This window comes from Cucurbita pepo, chromosome 11, assembly GCF_057944985.1.
Source record: "Cucurbita pepo subsp. pepo isolate OVF chromosome 11, ASM5794498v1, whole genome shotgun sequence".
In the NCBI taxonomy this organism is placed as follows: domain Eukaryota; kingdom Viridiplantae; phylum Streptophyta; class Magnoliopsida; order Cucurbitales; family Cucurbitaceae; genus Cucurbita; species Cucurbita pepo.
This window is the reverse complement of record NC_141808.1, coordinates 1,128,559-1,154,105: the sequence shown is the minus strand read 5'-3', so window position 1 is coordinate 1,154,105 and position 25,547 is coordinate 1,128,559. Positions and strand designations below refer to the sequence as shown.

General features: G+C 35.8%; 5 protein-coding genes and 1 non-coding gene across 6 annotated transcripts; 3 read left to right on the top strand and 3 right to left on the bottom strand.

Annotated features, from left to right (window-relative positions):
• The first annotated feature begins 432 nt into the window (after positions 1–432).
• On the top strand, positions 433–3,806 carry LOC111805244 (26S proteasome regulatory subunit S10B homolog B). The gene is made up of 10 exons (XM_023690219.2): positions 433–649; positions 1,090–1,209; positions 1,304–1,440; positions 1,520–1,681; positions 1,767–1,853; positions 1,952–2,038; positions 2,129–2,266; positions 2,887–3,078; positions 3,158–3,256; positions 3,382–3,806. The coding sequence occupies exons 1-10, from the start codon at positions 550–552 to the stop codon at positions 3,454–3,456; spliced, it is 1,197 nt and encodes a 398-aa protein (XP_023545987.1). The 5' UTR covers positions 433–549; the 3' UTR covers positions 3,457–3,806.
• Positions 3,807–4,253: 447 nt separating this feature from the next.
• Positions 4,254–7,679, top strand: LOC111805243 (26S proteasome regulatory subunit S10B homolog B). The gene is made up of 10 exons (XM_023690218.2): positions 4,254–4,472; positions 4,874–4,993; positions 5,089–5,225; positions 5,336–5,497; positions 5,581–5,667; positions 5,763–5,849; positions 5,941–6,078; positions 6,934–7,125; positions 7,212–7,310; positions 7,417–7,679. Exons 1-10 carry the CDS (start codon positions 4,373–4,375, stop codon positions 7,489–7,491), a joined length of 1,197 nt encoding a protein of 398 aa, XP_023545986.1. The 5' UTR covers positions 4,254–4,372; the 3' UTR covers positions 7,492–7,679.
• An 84-nt stretch (positions 7,680–7,763) lies between these two features.
• Positions 7,764–9,301, bottom strand: LOC111805245 (uncharacterized). Its single transcript, XM_023690220.2, has 5 exons — positions 9,017–9,301; positions 8,765–8,905; positions 8,454–8,573; positions 8,257–8,355; positions 7,764–8,063 (listed from the first exon to the last, which is right to left on the bottom strand). Exons 1-5 carry the CDS (start codon positions 9,251–9,253, stop codon positions 7,959–7,961), a joined length of 702 nt encoding a protein of 233 aa, XP_023545988.2. The 5' UTR covers positions 9,254–9,301; the 3' UTR covers positions 7,764–7,958.
• A 2,297-nt stretch (positions 9,302–11,598) lies between these two features.
• TRNAL-CAA (transfer RNA leucine (anticodon CAA)) lies at positions 11,599–11,682 on the top strand. The gene has a single exon. It is a non-coding gene; the product is annotated as a tRNA-Leu (tRNA).
• A 1,846-nt stretch (positions 11,683–13,528) lies between these two features.
• Positions 13,529–14,733, bottom strand: LOC111805240 (bZIP transcription factor 44). The gene has a single exon (XM_023690213.2). It carries the CDS (start codon positions 14,240–14,242, stop codon positions 13,754–13,756), a length of 489 nt encoding a protein of 162 aa, XP_023545981.1. The 5' UTR covers positions 14,243–14,733; the 3' UTR covers positions 13,529–13,753.
• A 5,175-nt stretch (positions 14,734–19,908) lies between these two features.
• LOC111805238 (mitogen-activated protein kinase homolog NTF3) lies at positions 19,909–23,481 on the bottom strand. Its single transcript, XM_023690211.2, has 3 exons — positions 23,080–23,481; positions 22,445–22,870; positions 19,909–20,989 (listed from the first exon to the last, which is right to left on the bottom strand). The coding sequence occupies exons 2-3, from the start codon at positions 22,865–22,867 to the stop codon at positions 20,252–20,254; spliced, it is 1,161 nt and encodes a 386-aa protein (XP_023545979.1). The 5' UTR covers positions 22,868–22,870; positions 23,080–23,481; the 3' UTR covers positions 19,909–20,251.
• Between the last annotated feature and the right edge of the window lie 2,066 nt (positions 23,482–25,547).

The following is a 25,547-nucleotide window of genomic DNA, read 5'->3' as shown; positions in this document are numbered from 1 at the left end:
GATGTCATCAAACTTCATTATTCTCTCGAGTATGCTTATTGAGAATGTCTATGCGGTAACTTTTCGTTATGGACCTTCCAAACATCTATCCCTCTAAACACTATCAAGATATGACAACTCGAGGGCTCATGTCAACTTATTTCTACAGCCTAGTCTTATATTACACCCTTTGGCTCGTGGGAGGAGAGTTAACATCACGTCTCTTCCTATAGTACATTCTAAAACATATTCAATATACATCTCTAATACACGAGAGGTCATACAACAATGTAGAATGCTCGTCCGATCTCTATTTAAAGTGAAATCTAACATAAAAATGATTAAATTATAAATAAATAAATAAATAAATAAATAATAAACACTCATTTTATCTCTTAATTATTTGAAGTTTTTTCCAAAACAACCCAACTTTTTGATGACTTAACCAAAAAGAAAGGTTGAGGCTTAAAGCAGGGGAAGGAAGAAACAGGAGTGAGAATTTGGTAACTTAGGGCTTCTTGCTCCTCAAGCTTACTCAGAAAAATTCGATTCCCAACTGCGACAGCAAAAATGGCTGATGGAGAAGAAGCCGCACGGCGTCTTACGGCGGTCAATGACTACCGGAAGAAACTCCTTCAGCACAAAGAGCTCGATGCTAGAGTCCGATCTCGTATGTTCCTCCCTAACCAAGTTCATAATCTACTACTGTTTTTTTTTTTTTTTTTACTTTGTGAAGTCCGTAATTAGTCGTCTCGATGAATTTTGCCGATTGGAGTAGTTTTAGGTTTTGATCTTCTGCAGCGGCCGTTCTTTGTATTGTGAAATTGCAGCATCTAAGTTTAAGGCTCATAGCTCTTGTATTTCCATGCCGCCTTGTATATAGTTTGATTTAGTTGTATCTGTAAGGACAATATGATCATTGTGGAAATTAGAAAACTTTATGGGAAATGGGTTATGTTCTTGATGGTTTGTTATCATTTCCCTTTGCTACACATCTTTAGGGCTTATATGTGACTTCATTAGTTGGTATTTCGTGAAGTGGTAATGGAAGCTGAGATTCTTGTTTATTTTATGGAGGCCTTTAAGGTTATGTTTAATTTATGTTTCTAGTGAGGGAGAATTTACGAGGTGCGAAGAAAGAATTTAACAAGACGGAAGATGATTTGAAGTCTCTGCAAAGCGTTGGCCAGATTATTGGAGAAGTTCTCAGGCCACTTGACAATGAACGCTGTAATTCTCTTCTTATTCCTTGAATTGCTCTGTGAGATGAAATTCTCTCGAATCCGTTGATAATGTAGGATTATTTCTGCCATTGTGATTTCAGTGATTGTCAAAGCAAGCAGTGGACCAAGATACGTGGTTGGATGCCGTACTAAGGTCGATAAGGAAAAATTGACGTCTGGTACTAGAGTGGTACTTGATATGACAACGCTCACCATTATGAGGGCTCTTCCTCGCGAAGTAAGTTAGATTTTTGTGTATACTCGAATGGTTATAAGGGGGATTGTCCTAAATGTTTTTATATAATTTGATCTGATAGGTAGATCCGGTCGTGTATAATATGTTGCATGAAGATCCTGGCAATGTTAGCTATTCTGCTGTGGGTGGTTTGTCTGATCAAATTAGAGAATTGAGGGAGTCGATTGAGCTACCTCTCATGAATCCTGAGCTTTTCCTTAGGGTTGGTATCAAACCCCCCAAGGTACTATCTATCTATCTATCCCTTTGATGGGATTACCAAATCCTCCCTTTCTTACTCACATTATTTGTTCACTTTTCGCTCGAAGGGCGTGCTTCTCTACGGCCCTCCCGGTACTGGCAAGACATTGTTGGCAAGAGCAATTGCGAGTAACATAGATGCCAACTTCTTAAAGGTTGAATTTTCTCCATGTACAAAAACGACGTTAATACTCCCCTCTTCCCCAACTAAATTATAACTACTAGCTTCTCTCTTCTCTTTATTGAAGTATAGGTTGTATCGAGTGCCATAATTGATAAGTACATTGGAGAAAGTGCAAGGTTAATACGGGAGATGTTTGGATATGCACGTGATCATCAGGTAAGTTCTTATGTGGTATGAACTTCTCTTTGTGTGATTCTATTAGGAAAGGTGTTTCATAATGCATGCCCTGTTCCTTTCTGTGCTTAGCCCTGCATAATTTTTATGGATGAGATTGATGCCATTGGTGGGCGGAGATTCAGTGAGGGAACAAGTGCGGACCGGGAAATTCAACGAACATTGATGGAGTTGCTTAATCAGCTTGATGGTTTTGATCAGCTTGGCAAGGTATGTCTGGATTTGCTGACTCTTAGTTTTATGGGAACAATGAACTTCTCATGGATATCTAGATTTCCAATATCCCATGAACCTGATCCAGATGCCCAACGGAATAGTGGGTGTTTTGAATATTATTGTTTAGAATCTGATGTTACATCTTTGGCCTTCCTTTCGAACTTGTTTGAAGGCAGCTTTGGATATTCGTATATGCAAAGATACCTATGAACATCAGTATCCAGGTGCCCATCAAAATGACGGGTGCTATAAATTTTCATAAAAAAAGAAAAAAAGAAAAAATCATCTCATGAAGAATCCAACTGCTTTTACTTAAACATATTTATAATTTGTATATTGTTTACATGTTTATATATGACAGTAACTAGTAAGGATAGACAGATAATGAAGTCGGTGGCCAAATACGAAGAACGTGTTCATTCTTATTCTAATTGTCTTATTTGCCTGTGTGATGATATAATATCATGTAACTAGCTAAACCGAAAACGTAAGGTCGTTGATCTTGTTGCTGATCATGTGGACACTTAATTGTTTGTCTTAGATCTGGTTTGGAATTTTTTACAAATATTTTGCTTTCATAGCAAAAGATTATTAACTTGAAACTGGCACTGCAGGTCAAAATGATAATGGCCACAAACAGGCCAGATGTTCTTGACCCTGCACTTCTTCGACCAGGGCGATTGGACCGCAAAATAGAGATTCCTCTGCCAAATGAGCAGTCCAGAACGGAGATCCTTAAGATTCATGCAGCTGGAATTGCCAAGCATGGCGAGATTGATTACGAAGCTGTCGTAAAGCTTGCGGAGGTATCCTGCTAGTTCTTATTTATCCGATTTCTTTCTTCTATTCACAATCTATGCATGTTTGAAACTCTCATTCGTCCAGGGCTTTAATGGAGCTGATTTGCGAAATGTGTGCACCGAAGCTGGAATGTCAGCTATCCGTGCTGAACGTGACTATGTCATCCACGAAGATTTCATGAAGGTAATTTAACATTAATTTCTCCAGCATTGTATAGCATACTCTTTACCTTGTTGAGATTAATTGGTTACCTACAGGCAGAAGGTTCTTTCTTCCCATTATCACCTTTATCATCTTTTGATGTTCAGGCAGTACGAAAACTGAACGAAGCAAAGAAACTCGAGTCCAGTGCACACTACAGTGCTGATTTCGGAAAAGACTGAAGTCGGGTATTTTACTCTTGGTGGCCAAAAACCCTTTCAAGCACAAAACTTCCCGTCCCGCCAAGACGATGCAGTTTTCAGATGCAAGCAGGCAAAACTGAGCTTTTTCCTGGTATCACTGGTGCTTATATTAGAAGTTAGACATATAGGAACTTGCTCGAATCTGATTACCAATGGGAGATGATGAATATTCATGAAAATATGGCTGTTTTGTTGTCTTGTTACTTTATTTTCCCAAGCTGAGAGAGGAATTGTCCACTGTGATTGTCATTTACCAAAACATGGCAACTGTGACTCAGTTTACACAATATACGGCTGATTGGAAAGATTATGAACTGTTTTATTTGTAATATTACTGCTCTCAATCTTCGTACTGCAAGAATCTTGTTTGACATCTTAGTCGAAGGAACAACGTTGTTGAATTGAAAAAAAAAAAAAAAAAGAATTACGTTCAGGGTTCGGATGGTACATTTATCTAAAAAGTATAGCTAAATCATATTGTTGCTAATTCGTAACAACGGTTGGATGTATATTCTAAAATTTTCATGTTTTTTAATAACTTATGAATACAAAATTCGACTTATACTGCTTTTTAAGATGGGTCATATAGTTTCTTTCGGTATAGGGTTGAAAAGGTTCTATTCCGAGACATTCTTTTAGGGGAAATATTTTTCGAGGCATTTATAAGTAAAACCTTGAACTAAACCACCCCTAATATATCTAGAAAAAGAAAAAGAAAATCAATATGGAAGAAACGGCGTCGTATCAGGATTCTTATAAAGCGTAGGCTATAGATTGGGGGCAGAAGGAAAACAATTTGCAGAAAGAGAGAGCATCTAAAGCTTCTTGCTTCCCAAGCTTTCTCTGATAAATCCACGGGAACTTCGAGCATCGACTACCAGTGCGATCACCAAAAATGGCTGATGGAGAAGAAGCCGCACGGCGTCTCACGGCGGTCAATGATTACCGCAAGAAGCTCCTCCAGCACAAAGAGTTAGACGCCAGAGTCGGATCTCGTCTGTCCCTCAATACCCAACTTTCTAATCCGCTCCTGTTTTTATTGTACTCTGTCAATTCTGGTTCTAGTCGTTCCTAAAGGTTTTGGCTCTTCGGAAATGGAAGTCTTATGGACTACGAGATTTATGCATCTTGGTTTTAGAGTGTTGTAATTCAGCCCCCGATTTAACTTTTGGCCCCTGAGAAAGTTCGTGTAGATTCGTGTGGGTATTGGAAAGATGGGGATGATTTGGGAATTGAAAAACGTTTGTGGAGATGATACATTTCTAGGAAGTTATGGGAAATGAGTTTGCGTATTTTGCTACATTTCTATTTTTCTTGTGATATGTGATAATATAAGCTGAAATTCTTGATTGTCTTACGTTTTCTTGAGATATTATCTTTGATTTATGATTTTCAGTGAGGGAGAATTTGCGAGCTGCAAAGAAAGAATTTAACAAGACGGAAGATGATTTGAAGTCTCTGCAAAGTGTTGGCCAGATCATTGGAGAAGTTCTCAGGCCACTTGACAACGAACGCTGTATATTTTCTTGTTATTCCTTGTATTTGTTCATATGGAAAGTTACCTCAAATTGGTTGATAATTTGGTGGATGTCTCTGCCTTTGTGATTTCAGTGATTGTCAAAGCAAGCAGTGGACCGAGGTATGTGGTTGGATGCCGCAGTAAGGTGGATAAAGAAAAATTAACATCTGGTACTAGAGTTGTTCTTGATATGACAACACTCACCATTATGAGGGCTCTTCCACGTGAAGTAAGTTAGATTTATTGTGTGTACTCCATGATTATATAGGATAAGGAACGAAGGTAGTAACCTCTAATGCACGATTGTCCTAAATGTTTTGATCTAATTTGATCTGATAGGTAGATCCCGTCGTGTATAATATGTTGCGCGAAGATCCTGGCAATGTTAGCTATTCTGCTGTGGGTGGCTTATCTGATCAAATTAGGGAACTTAGGGAGTCCATTGAGCTACCTCTCATGAATCCTGAGCTTTTCCTTAGAGTTGGCATCAAGCCTCCCAAGGTATTCCCTCTCTCGCGCGCACGGTTGACGGGTTTACAAAATTCTGGTTTTCTAGCTAATAGTTTCTGCATTTTTATTCAAAGGGTGTTCTTCTGTATGGCCCTCCTGGTACTGGCAAGACATTGTTAGCAAGAGCAATTGCAAGCAACATAGATGCCAACTTCTTAAAGGTTGAATTTTCTCCAAATACTGAAATGGATGCCAACTTTAATCTTCCCCTCCTTCCTAGTTAAGGTATAACTATTAGCTTCTATCTTCGCTTTAGGTTGTATCGAGTGCCATAATTGATAAGTACATTGGAGAAAGTGCAAGGTTAATCCGAGAAATGTTTGGATATGCACGTGATCACCAGGTAAGTTCTGATGTGGTATGAACTTGTTTTGTTATGATTTTGTACGAAAATTGTGACTCATATGTCATACACCAATCTTTTCTGTGCTTAGCCCTGCATAATTTTTATGGACGAGATTGATGCCATTGGTGGGCGGAGATTCAGTGAAGGAACAAGTGCAGATCGTGAAATTCAGCGAACATTGATGGAGTTACTTAATCAGCTTGATGGTTTTGATCAACTTGGTAAGGTATGTCCAAATCTTCTGATCCCTTGTTTGTTCTTTTGGGAATTCCAGACTTTTCTCTTACATATTTAGATTCCAACATTTGTTATGAAGGTATCTTTGATATTTAGATATTCAAGTATCTTACGAACATCGGTACCCGAAAATCCTATGAGATGAGGGGTCTTTAAAGTTGATAGAATACTATATCTTAAATGTGTTAACCTAGACGATGTTCGTTGAATTACTTCTGTGATTCTTTAATTGTTATAACCGTTTTTGTATTGAAAGTTTTTAAAACGACTGAATGAAAGTTTTTATAGTATTTTTGTTTATATACTGAATTTCCGAGGTCTAGTATAGAGGATTGTAACAACTCAAGCCCACCGCTAGCAGATATTGTCTTCGGTGGGTTTTTCCTTTCGAGCTTCCCCTCAAGGTTTTTAAAACGAGTCTGCTAGGAAAAGGTTTCCACACCCTTATAAATAATGCTTCGTTCTGTTCCCCAACCGATGTGGAATCTCACAACTATCCTCCTAGTAGTAACCAAGGCTGCATACTGAATTTCTGGTCTTCGGCATATACAAAGAATGTGTTCTTTTTCTGATTTTGGTTGTCTTGCCTGTGTGGTATAAGGTCGTATGCCTTGTGAAGATATTTTTTTTATAAGAAACTGAGAAAACCATATATATCTACACAAAAACAAACGAACATGTTGCCTTGTGAAGATATAAGTATGAGGCGTTTGATCTTGATCATGTTCCCGATCATGCCATGGCTTAACTGTTTGTCTCCTTATTCTGATTTCTTTTACTGCGATTATCTTTTTCCAAATTTGTGTTTTCCTAACACAAGATGATTACTTTGAGGATACCATAGGTCAAAATGATAATGGCTACAAACAGACCGGATGTTCTGGACCCTGCACTTCTTCGGCCAGGACGATTGGACCGTAAAATTGAGATACCTTTGCCGAATGAGCAATCCAGAACGGAGATCCTTAAGATTCATGCTGCTGGAATTGCGAAGCATGGTGAAATCGACTATGAAGCTGTTGTAAAGCTTGCAGAGGTAACCCTGCTAGTTTTCTTGTTTAATTGATTTCTTTTAGTAGCTTTGTCCATAATCTGTTATGCATAAAACTATCCTCTGTGTAGGGATTTAATGGAGCTGATATGCGGAATGTCTGCACCGAAGCTGGAATGTCGGCTATTCGAGCCGAACGTGACTATGTCATCCACGAAGATTTCATGAAGGTTACTTTTTCTTTCTCGTCTTTAGTAGTCATCGTATTCAAACAGATCCCTACAGAGAGATGGCATTTTCTTCTCATACTCACTTTCATCGTCTTGTGATGTTCAGGCAGTACGAAAACTGAACGAAGCAAAGAAACTCGAGTCCAGTTCGCACTATAACGCCGATTTTGGGAAGGATTAAAGCAATGTAAGGAGTCTTTGTAGCCAAAATCTTTGCAGGGAACAATGCACTCTTGGGATGCATGCAAAAAATGAGCTATTCCTGGTATCAATTATGTTTTTCTACGAACTTTAGGAACCTGTTGTATCTGATCACAGACGATGATATGAACATTCATGAAAATCTAGCCATTCTTCTTTCTTATTTTATTCCCTGTTCTTGTGGGCTAAACAGATTGTTATTCACCCTGCCTTAATCTTTCTTGTTAATGTACCATTGAAAAAATATAAAGCTGAGATGAAATGGTTCATTGTGATTTTCATTAATCTAAACATGATAATCTGCAGCTCAGTTTACAGAATACACAGTTCATTGCAAAGTTCTTGCACTGTTTTTGTTTGCAGTGTCACTGTTCCCAAGATACTGATGGGATTTGATGAACATAAAATTGTAAGAGTTCTATCTTTTTGTTGATTCCTTAGCTGAGATTAACTGTTCTTCGATGTAGATCTGTTGTTGAGTTTGAATCTGACCATTCTCACGATCTTGTAAAACCAGTAGGCACTGACAAGCTGCAATCCTAGAGCCATGGCCTGTGAATTATATGAACTATTTGGTTAGTGAAAGTTGAACAAAGTAGTTGATAAAGGTGTTTACGAGGTCATGATCATAAAGAACTCGTTATTTACGAGCTCGTTATATTTTTATTAAAATATCTATTGACATCGACATTTTATCCATTCACGACTAAATTTTATGGAGAATATGCATTTAGATGTTTGCTACCTTAATAAGAAGAGGGACGCCGGTGGCGGATAGAGTCATGTAGGTGAGATAAGGCCCTCCTACCATTCTTCCAAATGAAAATATCACAGCAAATCCGATCTGTCATTGAATCAATATCATATTAGCTTAAGTTTCGTTTGATATTCATTTGAATAGATTCAAGCATATAATCTCGCTCAATCGGGGCGATGACTTACATCAGCGGCCAAATTAAGGTCCGTGCCTCTGTAACCAATTTCTTTGAGAATTTCCCTTAAATGGAGAAAGGGGCTTGAGATCTCGGTTATGCATAACGCTGCTACCATCTCTGACCCACACTACATGTTCACAACGAAGAAATCATCAATGTAACTCGTAAGATACCGTATCTTAAATAGGTGATTCAACCAACTTGAGCCAAACCCGTGATAGTTAACTCACCCGTGCTAAGAAAAGAAGATTTCTCTTCTTCTTCGAAGCATAAATAGTTGAAACCGAGCCTAATTTAGTGATCGAGAAAAAAGAGTACCTTTTGATAAGCAAAGCCAGCTGCAATTCCAACAATGCAAACCAAGTGATGGATGGCATTGTCCACATTCACTTTCTGGTCAAAGTGGCAACACACCATATCATAGATCAAATAAGAACAGGTCACAGCCAATGTTTGCATCTGGAGAACAAATCCACCATTTTTAACAGCTTAAAAAAAAAACCCCATTTCATATCTAATTCATCAAGAACAACAAAACGACGTCGTACAAAGCTTTGAAGAAGAAAGTACCTGAAAGGGTGAAGCTTGAGAAGCGAGAGGACAAATGGGGCATCGCCAATTCTGCACAGAGATGGAAGCCAAAGTGACAGCCAAACAAGCATGGAGCGTGGAGACAAGGCGGTTGCAGAACTCAAAAGATCTCTTTGGAAGGAGTTTTCTCAAGGAAATGAAAGCCAATGTCCATGCTATTACACCCAAAACGACGACGTTTATTACGTCGAGATCTCGACCCATGGAGACCGCCATGGCAGCTCCAAGGTAGCAGAGCTTGAGGAAAGATCAGAGATGCAGAAAGCTTAACAATGAGAGAGAAGAGTCAACAGGTTGGGTTTTTTTTTTTTTTTTTTTTTTTTTTTTCATTTATGAAAACATTTATTATTATTTTTTTCTTTATATTCTCATTTAATTCAAAAGTTAGTTTTTTGGTGCAACTAGACCACATGTGCTAGAAAGCCCATCTGTTATATATATATATATATATATATATATATATATATATATATATATATATCTAGGTAATGGTTCGAATCTTTATGAGTATCTCGATAAGCGTTAAATACAGTAAAAAATTAGGTGATAAATTTGAATTCGTGACGATGTTTTAACAAGAATATATATTTTAACCTGTTGAATTATACTTATTTTCTAAATTTAAATTTATTCAAAAAAAATTATGTGATTGGTTTAAACTAATTTTGTTGGAAATTAATTTTTTTTAATATATATAAATATATGAATGAAGAGAGTGGATATTAGTTGTAACAAACAACTACCTCAATTATGTTCCATCATATTTATGATTATTTAATGGTTTTCTTTTACTTTCAATTATGGACGGTTGGATTAAATAAAAATAATAATATCAAATTTTTTTAATGAAAATATTATTGTCGGAATTAAATTATAAATTTTTAAACTTCGAGTTCGTACCACGTTAAACAAAAATTATTATTAGTATTGATCTAATTTGATTAACAAAAATAAAATGAATAAATACATGAATCAAAATAATAAAATTTAAGTTAAGTAATGAATTTAGTATTTTTTTTTTAATTTAATTATGCTAGAATGAAAAATTTTAAATACAAAATTTAAATTTAAAAGATGGGATGAATTTTATGCATTATGTTGGAATCATCTTAAAGGCGGCAGAAATTCTGAGAATTTCGTCGATTTTAATGCCTAGCGGTGACGAAGAGTTCAAATTCAGAATCGCTCGTTTATTCTAGGGTTGGGTTTCGTTGGAGAGTTCTTCGCGCAAGAACTGAAGAACTCAGGATGGTAAAATCTCTGCATTTCTTAGTGTTTTGTGCTTAATTTCAATAACGCCTCATAGAACGACCGGTAGAAATTAGAGAATTATCGTTTAATATCTTACGATTCTGATTGTTTGTTGTATTGATTCATATTGTGTAAAGATCGTTGGCTATTGTGAATTTGAGTTAATGAAATGGAGCTTGATTATTAGGGTTTTGATGCAAATGATCCAGAGTAAGCTCCTATATGTGTTTTTTTTAGAGATAACGAAAATTTAATATGTGCTATGCTTATGTTACGTTGCATTGAAATGAAAGTATTTCTAGTTCTTGAGATGAGAGTACTAAATGTAAACAAAATCGATATCGACGTTCGGAAAGCTTGTTCAGATTATGATACTGAAAAAGTTCACTCCATACCTTATGAGCTCGGCTGCAAGCTCATGGCCAATATCTGGATTATATTGTTTCTTACCCATGAATTATGTATTTGGATGATTTGATCTAGATGATCCGGTCTTGATAGCTGTTTGTAGTTCCTACTAGTATCGATTTGAAAGCATAGAACATCTAGTTGATCTAGTCTTGATAGCTGTTTGTAGTTCCTACTAGTATCTATTAGTAAGCTATTCAAGGCAGGCTTTGTTCCTGGTGCGTAGGGCCGATCCCTGTGTAGGAGGCCCTTCTCACTTAAGTTCAAGCATTTACTTGTCTTGGGGGGAGGGGCGGACGGCTTTGTTTGCCCCAACTTGGCGAATGACATTTTCGTGCAACGACATTAATTGTGCGCTTCTTTCTGGAGTCACTCTTAGATTATCACTAAGAAAAAGAGGAAGAGAACGAGAATAGAATGTTGTTGTTTTGGCATGGTTGAAGACGTTTGGCTCCCCTCCACTTTATGTTTCTTTTGCAAGAGAGTTTACAACATAGTCGACGACGATCCAGATCGTCCAGGTCCAAGGGAAGAAGTTTTCTCATATGCTCGGGATCTGGTCAAGAAAAAGTGGCCCGATAAAGTCGAACCACTGCTGATGCAAGTAGAGGTAAGTGTTATTATCAATAGGGGTGGAATGGGCGATAAAAGTGTGTAATGTACATATGAAAATGGAGCTCGGAGTGAGTCTTGAGAGCGAGCGATCGGACCATTAATCTTTGGGATAGTAATTAGAGTCGTAATTCATTGATCTATGCTCGGATTGGTTTCTTAATTTTGTGTGACCTTTCTACTTGCAAAATTTTTGTTTCAGAATTGGATGATTCAACATAAATTCTAGAAAAAGTTTGGTGTTTATTTAAGTAATTAAATATAATAAATGCAAGCCATGTGACAACAACGTCAGGATGGCCGAGTGGTCTAAGGCGCCAGACTCAAGTTCTGGTCTTCGAGAGAGGGCGTGGGTTCAAATCCCACTTCTGACACTTTTTTCATTTTAATTTAATCGCTTTGTTTTGCCATTGGGCTTGGCCCATTTGTTAACCAGCCCAAAAAATGGGCTTATATGGGTTACAACATAATTTAGATTTGTTTACAAGGCTACTTTATTTTTGTTTATAATTATTAATAATATTGGTGTGCTAAATTTATTAAATGAGTATATTACAACATTATGTCATCATTTTTATTATTAGTGTTAATGGAAAAAAAAAAAAAGCATAATTGAAGTTCAAATTAACCTTCTTTTTTTTTAATGTTGAATTATGATAATTAATACTTCTAATTTAATTGAATTATTAAAAAAAAACGTCGTTGAAGAATAAATAAAATTATAATTTAATGTTATGAAGAATGTCCAAGTCTAATACTAACAAACACAGTATTTATATAAATAAATAAAATACCAAATTAGAAGTGCAATTAAAGGTTAATTAAATAAAATTAAAAAATTAAAAAGGAAATTGGCTCATGGGGAGATGGAAAAGAGCAGCTGTTTTTTTGTTTTGAATCCTTTTTGTCTGAAAAAAAAAAAAACACGACCCTTAATTGCACCAAAAAGCCACCGACCTCCACGGAGCTCAAACGAGTGCTAAAGACAAAAATGCCCCTCTCTCCATTTTCTGACAAATTATGTTCTCTTCTAGATTGATTGTTTTATATTGTTTTTATTATGGTTTTATTTTTATATATAATTTTTTTTTTAACATTCCTTTGTAGAATCCACGTCATTTTAAAAAGATGTTGACGGGTGATCCAATACATTTGAAGGAACATAAAATTTAATCCATTTTTATGAGCTCGATTGAAAGTTGACTTAAAAAATGAATCGAACGTTTTTATTATACATATTGTAAAAAATATTAACCAAATACAAAATAAATAATTTTTTTTATTTTTAAGATTATTTTTCCTTAAATTTTTATTAAAGCTTTTAAGAAATTGAGAACCCAATATTTATATCGATATCACTAATTTTTTTCGTTCACTTATATAACCCTTTTTCAAACGTGATGGGTCAATTTGCTAACACCGACAAATTGATGCAATAAATCTATTTTTTTTAATATTATTTAAAAAAAAACATAATAATAATAATAATAATAATAATGAAGGTGAAGATTGAGAAGTGGTTGGGAATGGAAAAGGGCAAATTTGAAACCCCAACCAAACATATGCATATGGTTTGAGTGGGAAGCAAAATGTCACTCTCTTTTAAAATTTTGGGCCAATTATCCAAATTACAACTCATATTGTTGGCCAATCCTTTATCAAAAACCCCTCATATTCCTTGTAAATTGCTAAAAAGTCCCACGAACCTATATTGAATTCTCTTTCTTTTCTATTTTGATTTATAAACCTCATAATTCATATAAGTTATTCGAACTATAACTTTTAATTTAATTACAATAATAATCTAAATCCAGTGTTTTGATACCGGCCACATGAGTAATATTAGATTGAGACAAATTTTTAAAATATCAAAGGTCAAGTTGTAATAGACGGAGACATTTGTAAATACTAGATAAAATCTCAAAATAAAAAAGATCAAGATCGACCAATAGGAGATAAAGTTCATCGTCAAGTAAAAATCACAATGATAATTAAATTGCTATGCCACCAACTTTGTTGAAATCATACGCATGCCATTTATTAAGAAATATTGAATGAAGTTACAAATATTAGATCACCCTCCAATTCACATTTTTATATGGAAATATCTTCACCATTCACGAGTGATTTTTTTAAAAGGTAATTAGCAAGTTCATATAAAAAAACGACAGAAAGGTTCCAATCTCCAATCATGTTTAAAAGGTAATAATAAAAAAAGAATCAAGGAGTAAATTAAGAGTTTATACTTAGAAGAGGAATGATTTGATGAGGTTTGCAGAAAGGCCCCCTTTTACAAAAATAATTTCAACTAAGACCACATTTCTGCTTCCCTAAGCACATCTGAATTTGATTAAGATTGTTCCAATTACCCCAAGGAAATCACCAGAAGATCGATCCACATTTTTCCAACACACAGATCAGATCAAGAAATTTAAGCTTTAGAATTCAATAATGGAAGATATCAGCAGCGGCCATGATCGGCTGGTTGACATACTGGAAATTCATTGGGCTCATGAAGCTATCGGCGGCCACATTTGTCTGAATCTGAAATGCTTCCTCCTCTGTTTCTCCAAATCCGCCATTGCTGCCGCCGGTGTTGATGAAATTAGCGATCTCCTCGAGTGATTGCAATCTCTGCGTCAGTTCGGCCATTTGAGCTTTCAGAACCGAGTTCTCGGCATCCACGTTCGTACAAAGCTGCGAAGTAACGTTGATATTGGAAAGAATCTGAGCGTTATCCTTCCTTAATTGAGTCACTTGCGCCATCAATTCGTCCAGATGCTGTTGCTTCCTCATCCGAGATCGTCTCGCCGATTCGCGATTCGATTGCATTCTTTTCCGTTTCCTCAGATCCAAAAGAACCTGCAAATCCTCTTCAGAGCCTGAGTTTTGAAGCCTAGTGGAACCAGAGGAATTTCCACTTGCAGAAGCCATAGAGATGGAGATAATAACAACTAAATTTACAGCAGAGCACAACACAATGATTATCGATTACAGATGATCTAATCTACCACAGAAAGCGAAAACCTAAACCGGAACGACGATGTTAACAACACAAAGAAATTAAGAATCTCAAATCGGCAATCGATCTGGTGTAATCGCGCTAATCTTAGCGTGAGGAATGAAGGAAGTTCATGAGAATACGTAGAACCAGTACAAGAAGACGACAGAGAAAGATTGAACAAGATGCGTACGACGGCGGAGAGAAGAATTTATCATAAAACCAGAACGGAGAATTTCACTGAGAATCGCAGACATGAATCTGAAACATCAAGAACAACAAGAGATTGAGCATCTATAAAGGATGCGGATGAAATTCCGACAAACGGCGGAGATCCGGCGGCAGTGGCGGCGAGAGAATGAGCGACGAAGAGCAAAGAAGGAGGTTGGGGAAGGTAGGGAAACGATGAATTTATAGAAGAGAAAATGATGGAAAATGCCAGAAAATTTAGGGGGAAAATAATAAAAATTGGTAAATGAAAATAAAAATTAAAAAAAAAAAAAAAAAAAAAAAAAAGTGAGGAAGAAAAAGGGCGTAGGAATCTCCTCCAACTCAATTGTGTTCGGCGGGACACACCAAATATATTTTAATTTATTTTCTTTTTTTAAAAATTAAAAATCCTAAATTTAATAACCCTCCAATTTTTATCTAATTCGCATATGAGCCACAAATTTTATTTTCTAAATGTATATATATCTATTTTTATATATAATAATTTATTAATCTCGACCAGTAGTTTAATTAGTTAAGACAAATTTTTAAAAATTAGACGTTCGTCCTTAAATATTGTCTTGTGATTTCCCAGTTATTAGAAATCATTTACTAGCAACAAGTTTCCACACTCTTATAAGAAATGTTTCGTTCTCCTCTCCAACCGATGTAAGATCTCACAGACCACCTCAAAAAACGTCACATCACTCTTTAAAATGTCCAAAATGATTTTTTCAATGTACATCGAAAATGTGCACGTGTCACACCTATATGTAATTAGTAATGGTCACATTTTAATTAATAGACCCGTGATTGAGACTATAGACCGTACAATCTTATCCATTTTGGAGTCCATATACACGATTATAAATGTTTATCATTTTAGCATTTTTAAGAATTATTCTAACCTCAACTAAATGATTAGTTACAAACATGAAAAAAAAAACACGTGTCCTTCATAAGAACCACCCGTCCATCTTTCATTTTCAACTATTTAAAATTTTTAATTGATCAGTAGAAATAAAGAAATAAAAACAAACATTTAAATGAGAGGGACACGTTAACTAAAATATTTGACAAGAGACGAGACGTATACGCCTTGAAAATATTTATAGATTATTACGAATGATTAATTTTTTTTAAACCCGAATAATGCTTATAAATTAAATATATATTTATTTATTTTAATGTTTCTACAAATACAACAATTTTTTTTAATACGATAAATTATATATATATAATTTTTATTAATTATTGTTATATTATTTAGTGAATAATAATAATAATATTGGAAAATAAAAATGATTTTGTGGGGGCGGAGAATCTTACTATTTACCGCCACAAATTTATAATTACGCGTTTGGACTCATGGATTCAAACAAAACTACCTCCTCACGCCCATTTTTTACCAACTTGGATAATAAATTAATTAAAAAAAATAGAAAACTCCATATTTTAATTATTAAAATAATACCATCGTGATAAATGAACCATATAAAAAATTAGATTAGGAACAACCTAAGATTTAATTTAATTTAATTTAATTAATAATTAACTAATTCAAACATATTACCCAAATATTTATTTTTTTTATTTGTGTGTTAATTTTTTTGTTACACAATTTTCTTTTTAATTTAAATCATAAATACCTAAGTTAATTTATATTTGTTTTATATATCGTCAATATAAGTGTAATTTTTTTACTAATAATACAAAAAAGCCTTTCTATCAGCTATCATTAGAACATATTTTGGTCAGTCTATTAGCTCGATATCAAGAAAGTCTTTCTTCATGAAAACATCTGTGAATACGTAACCATATTGTTTGTTAAATCGCTTGACGAAAAATTAATGATAATAATTATAATATTGGGAAAAACACAGAGAAATAATAATAATGAAGAACTTTTGAGAAGGAAGAAGGTGAACCTAAAAATAGCTAAAAAGCGTAAAGGGCAACTAAGTGGGGACATATAAAAGTATTGAAACCTCACATATTTTAGCCAAAAGGGAAGTTCGAAAGATACTAATGATATGGTCCCTTAAGAACCATAGATATCAAAATTTGAGCTTGACAAAGATTTCTCGTGTCTTTCGTGCTTTTGTGTTAACTAAAAATATATTTACATTTCGTGGATATGTATATATTAATGTTTTAATTCTATTTTCACGAGTAAATATACTTGAAATTATTTTAATATTTAGTCTCTATATTTTAATTTATATCTTAAATAAAAAGTTGAAAAGACATGTAAAAAAACATTAGTTTACATTATTTTTATCATTTACTTTGGGGCAATTAATGTAGCAAATTTCGTAGGTTGAAAAAAACTGTTAATGGCCACAAGTTATGTCTTTTTTTCCTCTCCACTTGCTTGTTTGATTCATATGTTTCACCTTTTGCAAGTTGCATATTTTGAGTTTGGTTTTATCGAACTTCTCCCGTCGTAAGTTTATAATAAAAAGCTTTACGATTTAGAAGGACTCGATAATCTCATAATGTTCGATATTTAAACTAGACCCGACTATTTTTTTTAAGAATGTGGAAACCTCTCCCTAGTAAAAGTGTTTTAAGATCGTGAAGCTGATAATGATATGTAACAGGCCAAAACGGATAATATTTATTAGTAGTGGGCTTGAGTTGTTACAAATGGTATCAGAGTTAGACGTTGAACTAAGAGTCCGACTCTGTGTCTCTAAGGGGGTGGATTGTGAGATCCCACATGTTGGAGAGAGGAACAAAGCATTTCTTATAAGGATGTGGAAACATCTCCTTAATATATAAGTTTTAAAATCGTGAGGCTGATGACGATACGTAACAGACTAAAACGGACAATATATGTTAGCGGTGGAGTTGAACGATTACAAATTTCATTTAGTTTTCCGAAGACAGACCGAGCAGGTTCTCAATTATTGAAGAGGTAGGTTAAAAGTATTGAAAGATAATTGTACCATATGGTCCCTTGCTTCCTTCCACTGTTAATAATGGAGCCACTTGGAGCTTATCAAAAGCTGGCCTTGTAAGATGAAAAGGAAAACCAGACAAAAAAGTCAGCTGTCATTAAACAAGTTAAAGATTTATAGGCTCACACACCCAATGCTCAAATGAACCCTTTGGAGACCACTAAGAAATGTATAGATACCGAGCTATCTCTCGAACCGAACCGTTTAACTTTGCTCCAACGACAATTAGGGTTTCTTTCGGTTTTTGTTTCTCTTAACAAATAGAGACATTCGAAAACGTTTTTTCTTCTTCTTCTTATTTGTATTCATCACGTTAAGGATAAGAGCAAGAATCGTTCATATTTGATAGTGTTTTGTTCTTTGTTCTATGCGAGATTTTAGTTGTCTTTGTCTCTTACTTGTCGAAGTAATTTAGGTTCGACACATTATTGTAACCGAACCTTTATCACAGCTGTTCTATTTTCCAATGTTCGTCTAACGTTCTAATTGATATATATTTTATTGGTAGTTTTAAAACTTTTATAAAACATTAATAGTAATATTATAACTTTTAAAATAATAAAAATATTTTTTACGATAAATTAAATTTAAATATATTTTTTTATAATTTAGTGTCGGTAATATTTATTCTACAAAAATCGAATACGATGTTAATTAAACATTTTAAGCTCTTAACTAACCTAGTACACATAAAAGCACTCTTACCTAGTTGTTGATGTCATTTTTTAGCGATCGGTCGGTTTGATTTTTTTACACCGAAATTAGGTATTTGGTACGTGAATTTAATGATTTAGCTCGGATGGTTGATTCTTTAATTTTATCGAGTAAAAATTATTATTTTTCAGATTGAGAACATATATTTGAATTATGCTCGAACTGTGTTTTTATCAATTTCAATCAAAAATACATTTTTTTAACGTAAGAACGAGAATATTTTTGCGCAATTCTCACAAATTATTAATTTAAAAAAGACAGAATTTTTTTTCTTTGACCATAAAATCATAATTGTTAATGCAAATATAGCTAATTTCGTCAATTAAAACATTAAAAAACATTTGACAATGTTTTTTTTTTATATACTTTTAATAATCCATAAATACTTGAAAAGACATGGTGGTCGGTTTGTGGGGCAAAATAGTCTTTTTACTTTTACTTTTGACTTTTGAGAAACTCTCAATTTCAAGGCTTAAATGTCTCTTAACTCTCTATTTTTAGTCTTAATTTTGAACTAATTTTTCATAATTACTTACTAAAATACGCAATTAATGAAGTAATTGCATCATTTTAATCTAATATAGGTTGGATTTTGGATTTAAATTTAATTATGTAATAAATAGGAATATTCTGATTCCTTTGGGAATAAAGAATTTTAAAAGCTGAGATTCATTGTGCTCATGCCATGTCTGGTAAAACTGTATGGAAGTCAACGGCATTTGTGAACCTCTATTCCATTGTCCTTTTAAGCTTCATGGAGAAGAACCACAAACTTCCTTGTCCCCTTCTAATGAAGGATTGCAACGTGGATAGCATTTTAGTGCCAAACCCCTTGGAGTCCACTATCTATGACAAATCGTAACGTTCAACATAGTTTATCGGCCCTACTTTTACCTTTGAGAATAAGATCGTTACTATATGCATGTGAGAGATCTTACATCGATTGAAGAAGGGAACGAAACATTTCTTACAAGGGTGTAGAAATCTCTTCCCTAATAGACGTGTTTTAAAACCATGAGACTGATAGTGATACGTAACTAGCTAAAGTGGACAATATCTGCTAGTGGTGACCTCGGACTGTTATAGGTGATATCAGAGCTAGACACTGGACGGTGTGCCAGCAAGGACGCTAGGCCCCAAAGGGGGTGGATTGAGAGACCCCATATGGGTTAGAGTCTTACTAGCCTCCAAGAGGGGTAGATTGAGAGATCCCACATCGATTGGAGATGGAAACGAAATATTATTTATAATGGTATAGAAACCTCTTGAGAAGTGTCTGAAACTTCAGAGATAGTTGAGAGGTTGCGTGAAGAGTTCAGCATGATCGAGGAAAGCCCAACATTAGTACAGCCATCCACAATTTCAGACCAAAACAATGCCCATCATCAGCTACAAAGGAGCTCGATTGTTCGAACCGAACTAGGGTATAGCTTTACTCTCTCGGTCTTTGAATTTTCAAGTTTATTTTATTTTAGTCCATGAACTCTTAAAATTTTTAATTTAGTAAAATAACTACGTTGATCCTTGAACTTTCAAAAAATAATCGTTTTAGTCACGGCTACTGTTTCACCTAGCATCCGTTCACTTAACACTTGCCTCAGACAACTTTTGTGGCTTAAATACACGATCACTTAGCACGTTAATTCATAAACTTAAAGTCATCGTATCTATATGTAGAAATCAAAATCATGATAACGATCAATATACGAGCATAGATCAACAATCAAAACGTTACCTTGCAAGCAAAACAGCATCTAAGAAACATTCTAATTCACAGACAGAAACATGTTCCATAATCCAAACCAGCATACCTAAGACCAACCAAACAAGGTTCTTGTATACCAGACAGACAGACATGCTGTAACAGAAAAACCTCAGGTGCATGCTTGTTTCTAGATTATTAATTATTACAGGACCATCATTCTCCCTAGGCGACGCGGGCAGGTCAGCAGAAGAAAGTTACTAGATACTTACCGAGCTATTCGATACATGAACGAAATGGGACAGCCATCACCACGTTCCAAGGCCTCGAAACTGGATCAAAACGAGATTTGGTCAAGAATACACCGCAGTACTACTCGAAGTAGGTTCGGGATGAAAACATGTCATTTCAGCATGTTTTTCCAGATCTTCGGGATGGTAATGAAGCATTTCTTTCCACATCATCTCTCGTATCATTTCTTCACCTAGCTCCTCGTCTATGTCAAGATCGATCGGGACCTGAGCTGGAGGATTGATGTTCGGATCATACAGTGGCGACATGAAAGGATGTTGCAATGCTTCGGTTACACTAATCCTCTTCGATGGGTCGAAAACGAGCATCTTTTGTAGCAGATCGATTGCAAGAGGATGAGCGTTCGGATAAAGATGGTACAAAGGAGCCCCTGGAGAGTATGGGAGGGATTTTATATACCTCCTTGCCTTTTGATTGTCTATGAACTCAAGATCTTCCTCTCTTTGGCTACCCAATATGTTAATTATCAATTTGAGTTGATTCAAACATTCTGTACCGGGGAAGATAGGTTTCCTACCGAGAAGCTCGGCAAAGATGCATCCTACAGACCACACATCGATCGATGTCCCGTAGTTCTCACAGCAGAGCAGAAGTTCTGGGGCTCGATACCAGCGAGTTACGACATACTCTGTCATAAACTGGTTCTTTCCATTGCTCGTTCGTGCTAACCCGAAATCGCATATCTTAAGGTCACAATTTGCGTTGACAAGGAGGTTCCCCGGCTTCAAGTCCCGGTGTAGGATGTTCGCAGAATGCAGATACTTTAGTCCTCGGAGCAACTGCATCAAGAAATTTGAATAAGTTCAAACGTTACACAAATTCGGCATCACGCCTATTGAAGCACGGTCCAGGAAATACGCAGCAAGAACACGAAAACTATAATCAAATAATTCGAACTTCGAATTATACTTTTATTTAGTTCCTGTCGTTGATACAATCAATAGAATGTTGGTGTAGCATGTGTATTATTCAATTGAATTGATAGTAACATCATGCAACTTAACCAAAATTAATCTAATAAACATGTCACACATGCAATAAAAATCTCTATTTACTAGGATGGGTTGGGATATCACGATGATACGAACAAATCTTAATAAATCTAATCTCAAGAAGGCGCTTTAGTGTAACAACCTAAGCCCACCGCTAGTAGATATTGTCCACTTCGGCCATTACATATCGCCGTCAGCTTCACAGTTTTAAAACACATCTACTAGGGAGCGGTTTCCATAGTTTCCATACTAGGAGCGCTAGTAGATATTGTCCACTGCGTTCCTCTCTCCAACCGATGTGGGATCTTTCCATCCACCCCCCTTCGGGACCAGCGTTCTCGTTGGCACACCGCCCAGTGCCTAGCTCTGATTCCATTTGTAACAATGAGGTTTCCACACCCTTATAAAGAATGCTTTGTTCCCCTCTCCAACCGATGTGGAATCTTACAATCCACCCCCCTTCAGTGCCCAATGTTCTCGCTGGCACACCATTTAGTGCCTAGCTACGATACCATTTATAACAACGAGGTTTCCACACCCTTATAAAGACTGTTTCGTTCTCCTATCCAATCGATATGGGATCTCACAATCCACCCCCATTCGGTGTCCAGCGTTCTCGTTGGCACACTGCCCAGTGCCTAGCTCTGATTCCATTTGAAACAACGAGTTTTCCACACCATTATAAAGAATGCTTTGTTCCCGTCCAACTAATGTAGGATCTCACAATCCACCCCCCTTTCAAGGCCCAGCGTCCTCGCTGTCACACCGCTCACTGCCTAGCTCTGATACCATTTGTAACAGCCCAAGCCCACCACTAGCAAATATTGTCCGCTTTAGTCCATTACGCATCGCCGTCAACCTCACAGTTGCATCTGCTAGAGAGAGATTTCCACTCTTATAAAGAATGCTTAGTTCCCCTCTCCAACCGATGTCGGATCTCACATTTAGCTTGATACAAGAACAACCAAACGCTCGAGGTAAAGGGAATGTAACATCAAAATAAAAGGTTTCTTTCAATTTTGTTCAAAATAGTAAGAAAGTTACTATACCATTCCACATTCAGAATGAACGGCGATAAATAACACGAATCGGGGCCGGGAACAAATTAGAGCAAGATGAACCGTTCGTTTCAGTTAAAACACACCACCAAGGCAACAAGCAGAACAATTTGTGGCTAATTAACAAATAAATGGGAACATTTTGCTATACACTAACTGGACAAGGAAGCAAAGAACAGCAAACCTGAAAGAGAAAATACTGGCAGTGATCATTGGTAAGCATTTGAGAAGACTTAATAATCTGATGTAAATCAGTATCCATCAGCTCATAAACCAAATAAACATCTTTGAAGCTTCTCCTATGGATAGGCATCATCACATCTTTCAAACATATGACGTTTTCGTGCCGAAGATGTCTAAGGAGCTTCAATTCACGCAACGTTCGGAGGGCATCGATACGATTCTCGAACGCATTATGTATCCTCTTTATAGCAACTTTCTCATTGGTTTCCCTATTCACAGAAGAACACACTATGCCATATGCCCCTCGACCAATAGGCTTAATGGGTACATATTTAGTATCAATCTCAAACAATGTCTGCCACATTGAATAGTAATGCTTTCCTTGAGATCTAACCCCATTTGGAGGCTCAACTGGGGTCGCCATACACTGGAAATCAAAGGAAAACTAACAGAATTTACTTCCTAAATAAACAAATCTCTATGAATACTAAACAAAACCAGCAAGAACATGATTATGCAACTATGAACAGCTAGAACGAAGCTCAACAAAACAAGACAGATGTAAGGTACAACGTTAGAACAGACAAGGAACACTCATGTCTAAGTGAAAACTACAGAAACGAGCTAAGTTCTTACCAATCACCACTTGTTCTTAAACGAGCAAAGTTCTTTCCAGAGAAGAAACGGCAGCCAAGTCCTCGTTCTTAGTTCCCTGCTACATCGCTAAAAATTAGGCCCCAAAACCTCGAAGAAAGTGGAAGGAACAGAAGAACCCCAAGTCGGGGAAAGCGGGAAAAAACCCCTAAATTAACAGAACCCCAGCTCAAAGAGCGTGGAATCGAGTGATTTGAGAGCGTGGGAGTATAAATTCTTGCTAATTCGATCGGGTTTTCAAATGGGTCGCCGTCATCTAGGACTGCAAATGATATCTCATGGGTTCAAATTGAGCCCCATGCGCTGGGAAGGAGATTCGCTCTCGACCGAGGCAGCTGCGATAAGGACATGCGTGTGGCTTGATGGATAGCTATCACGCGCGCGGGTTTTGATTCCGCCTTCATTAACTCATGTAATTTGGTATCTAACATAATCAATGCTCTTGATTTGGATTATTACCCTCTTCTTCATGGGACCCATTTTCTTTACACTGACATCGATATGGATAAAGCTAGATTTTTACCTTCCCGATTCCCTCCACCAATTTCTTGTTCAACTTTTTTGGGAATAATTGTAATTTATACGCTTCTTTTTTCCTTTTCTTTTACTAGATTATAAAATATAGCCCTTAATTTTTTAGAAGGGCGTCGGCTCACGCGCTCTCGCCATTGTTCTTGAAGGTTACTACCCCTCCACCGGACGCCTGAGGGAAGGCAGCCGGAGGGTCGTCGTCGGAGTTTGATCCGAAGCTTGAGGTGGGCTGTGTTTTAGTTGTTAGGCGAACACGACTCTCCACAGTGGTATGATACTGTCCACTTTGACTCTCCACAATAGTATGATATTGTCCACTTTGAGTGGTATGATACTGTCCACTTTGACTCTCCACAATAGTATGATATTGTCCACTTTGATTGATCCGAAGCTTGAGGTGGGCTGTGTTTTAGTTGTTAGACGAACACGACTCTCCACAATAGTATGATATTGTCCACTTTGATTCTCCACAATAGTATGATACTGTCCACTTTGACTTTGATTGATCCGAAGCTTGAGGTGGGCTGTGTTTTAGTTGTTAGACATTGTCCACTTTGACTCTCCACAATAGTATGATGTTGTCCACTTTGACTCTCCACAATAGTATGATGTTGTCCACTTTGACTCTCCACAATAGTATGATGTTGTCCACTTTGACTCTTCACAATAGTATGAATATGTGCTCTACAAACAATAGTGTGATACTGTGCTCCACAATTAGTATGATATTGTCCCCTTTGAGAAGAAGCTCTTATGACTTTACTTTGGGCTTCCCAAAAGGCCTTAAACCGAGAGTGTATTCTTAATTATAAACTCATGACCATTCCCTAAATTAACCAATGTGGGACACTTTCCTCCAACATTTGACGGCGGACATGGGTCTGATGTTGCTTATTTTGATTGGTTGACAAAAAAGACGGTAGAATCTGGTCATTTTTGTTTAATTTTTTGGTTTGGTTTTCTAAAAAAATTAAAATTTTAATATTAAAAAAATGTCAAATTAATGTTATTATAAAAAAAAAAAACTATATAAGAGCATTAGGATTAATTGTAATAATAATTACACTCTCTATTAAAGTTGCAATTAAATCCGAAATATTACTCAATTTAATGAATACAATTATTCCTCACTGGTAGTTATAATATTATTATTAAAAATATTTTGTCATCTAATTAATTTAATTTAAGAATTTGTTGTCTTGGAATTGCCACGTTTTACCTTATCGATTAATGAAAATTTTCAATTTTAATATGTGACGTGTAATTTTCAAAAATTTTACCATTTAACCTGGGTAAAAATTAATAAATAAATAAATGAAATGTAATATACTTGTCGGATTATAATTGTGTAAATAATTAAAACCAATTTGATTTCTGGGCCACTGGGCCGAATATTTTAACGGGCCCGTCCAGTTACAAAAAGCCCAAATTTCTTTCCCTCTTACCCCATCAGTAGCCATTTCACGGGCCAAAGCCCAATAAAACGGTGGGCCGTCGGCCCATATCAATTGGGCTTAGATCCAATTTGGATTCATCCGGAATATGCATGTATCCAACCCAACTAGAAATGTCCACGGGTCGGGATAAGACTTCTCCATCCCTACCACTTATTTCATTCTTCGATGTTACAAAATTTATCATTTATTTTTTATGATATCAAGGCAGAAGTTGCTCAAAATTCTTTGGGATCGAATTACCTACCCGTAATTACAACGTAGTTTTTAAAATTTAAAAAATATAATATTACGTTTCAAAATTAATTATTATTATTATTATTTAATATAGACATGGATTGAAAATATATTTATATTAAACAGTGTGGGGGAGAATTAGGTGGTCCCCACCCCATTTTTCTCAGAGAAGATATTTCCTATGCTCGGGATGTTTATATTACTTTTAAGATAATTTTATATAGTATA

Excerpts from the sequence above, each read along its gene's own strand:
- LOC111805243 (XM_023690218.2), top strand. The coding sequence starts at position 4,373 with ATGGCTGATGGAGAAGAAGCCGCACGGCGTCTCACGGCGGTCAATGAT. Across the intron at positions 4,473-4,873 it reads AGACGCCAGAGTCGGATCTC|TGAGGGAGAATTTGCGAGCT; the intron begins GTCTGTCCCTCA and ends TATGATTTTCAG. Across the intron at positions 4,994-5,088 it reads GCCACTTGACAACGAACGCT|TGATTGTCAAAGCAAGCAGT; the intron begins GTATATTTTCTT and ends TTGTGATTTCAG.
- LOC111805244 (XM_023690219.2), top strand. The coding sequence starts at position 550 with ATGGCTGATGGAGAAGAAGCCGCACGGCGTCTTACGGCGGTCAATGAC. Across the intron at positions 1,682-1,766 it reads TTGGTATCAAACCCCCCAAG|GGCGTGCTTCTCTACGGCCC; the intron begins GTACTATCTATC and ends TTTCGCTCGAAG. Across the intron at positions 3,257-3,381 it reads TCCACGAAGATTTCATGAAG|GCAGTACGAAAACTGAACGA; the intron begins GTAATTTAACAT and ends TTTGATGTTCAG.
- LOC111805238 (XM_023690211.2), bottom strand. The coding sequence starts at position 22,867 with ATGGCGACCCCAGTTGAGCCTCCAAATGGGGTTAGATCTCAAGGAAAG. Across the intron at positions 20,990-22,444 it reads GCCAGTATTTTCTCTTTCAG|TTGCTCCGAGGACTAAAGTA; the intron begins GTTTGCTGTTCT and ends TTCTTGATGCAG.
- LOC111805245 (XM_023690220.2), bottom strand. The coding sequence starts at position 9,253 with ATGGCGGTCTCCATGGGTCGAGATCTCGACGTAATAAACGTCGTCGTT. Across the intron at positions 8,574-8,764 it reads CTGGCTTTGCTTATCAAAAG|TGTGGGTCAGAGATGGTAGC; the intron begins GTACTCTTTTTT and ends GTGAACATGTAG. Across the intron at positions 8,356-8,453 it reads ACCTTAATTTGGCCGCTGAT|ATCGGATTTGCTGTGATATT; the intron begins GTAAGTCATCGC and ends ATTCAATGACAG.
- LOC111805240 (XM_023690213.2), bottom strand. The coding sequence starts at position 14,242 with ATGGCTTCTGCAAGTGGAAATTCCTCTGGTTCCACTAGGCTTCAAAAC.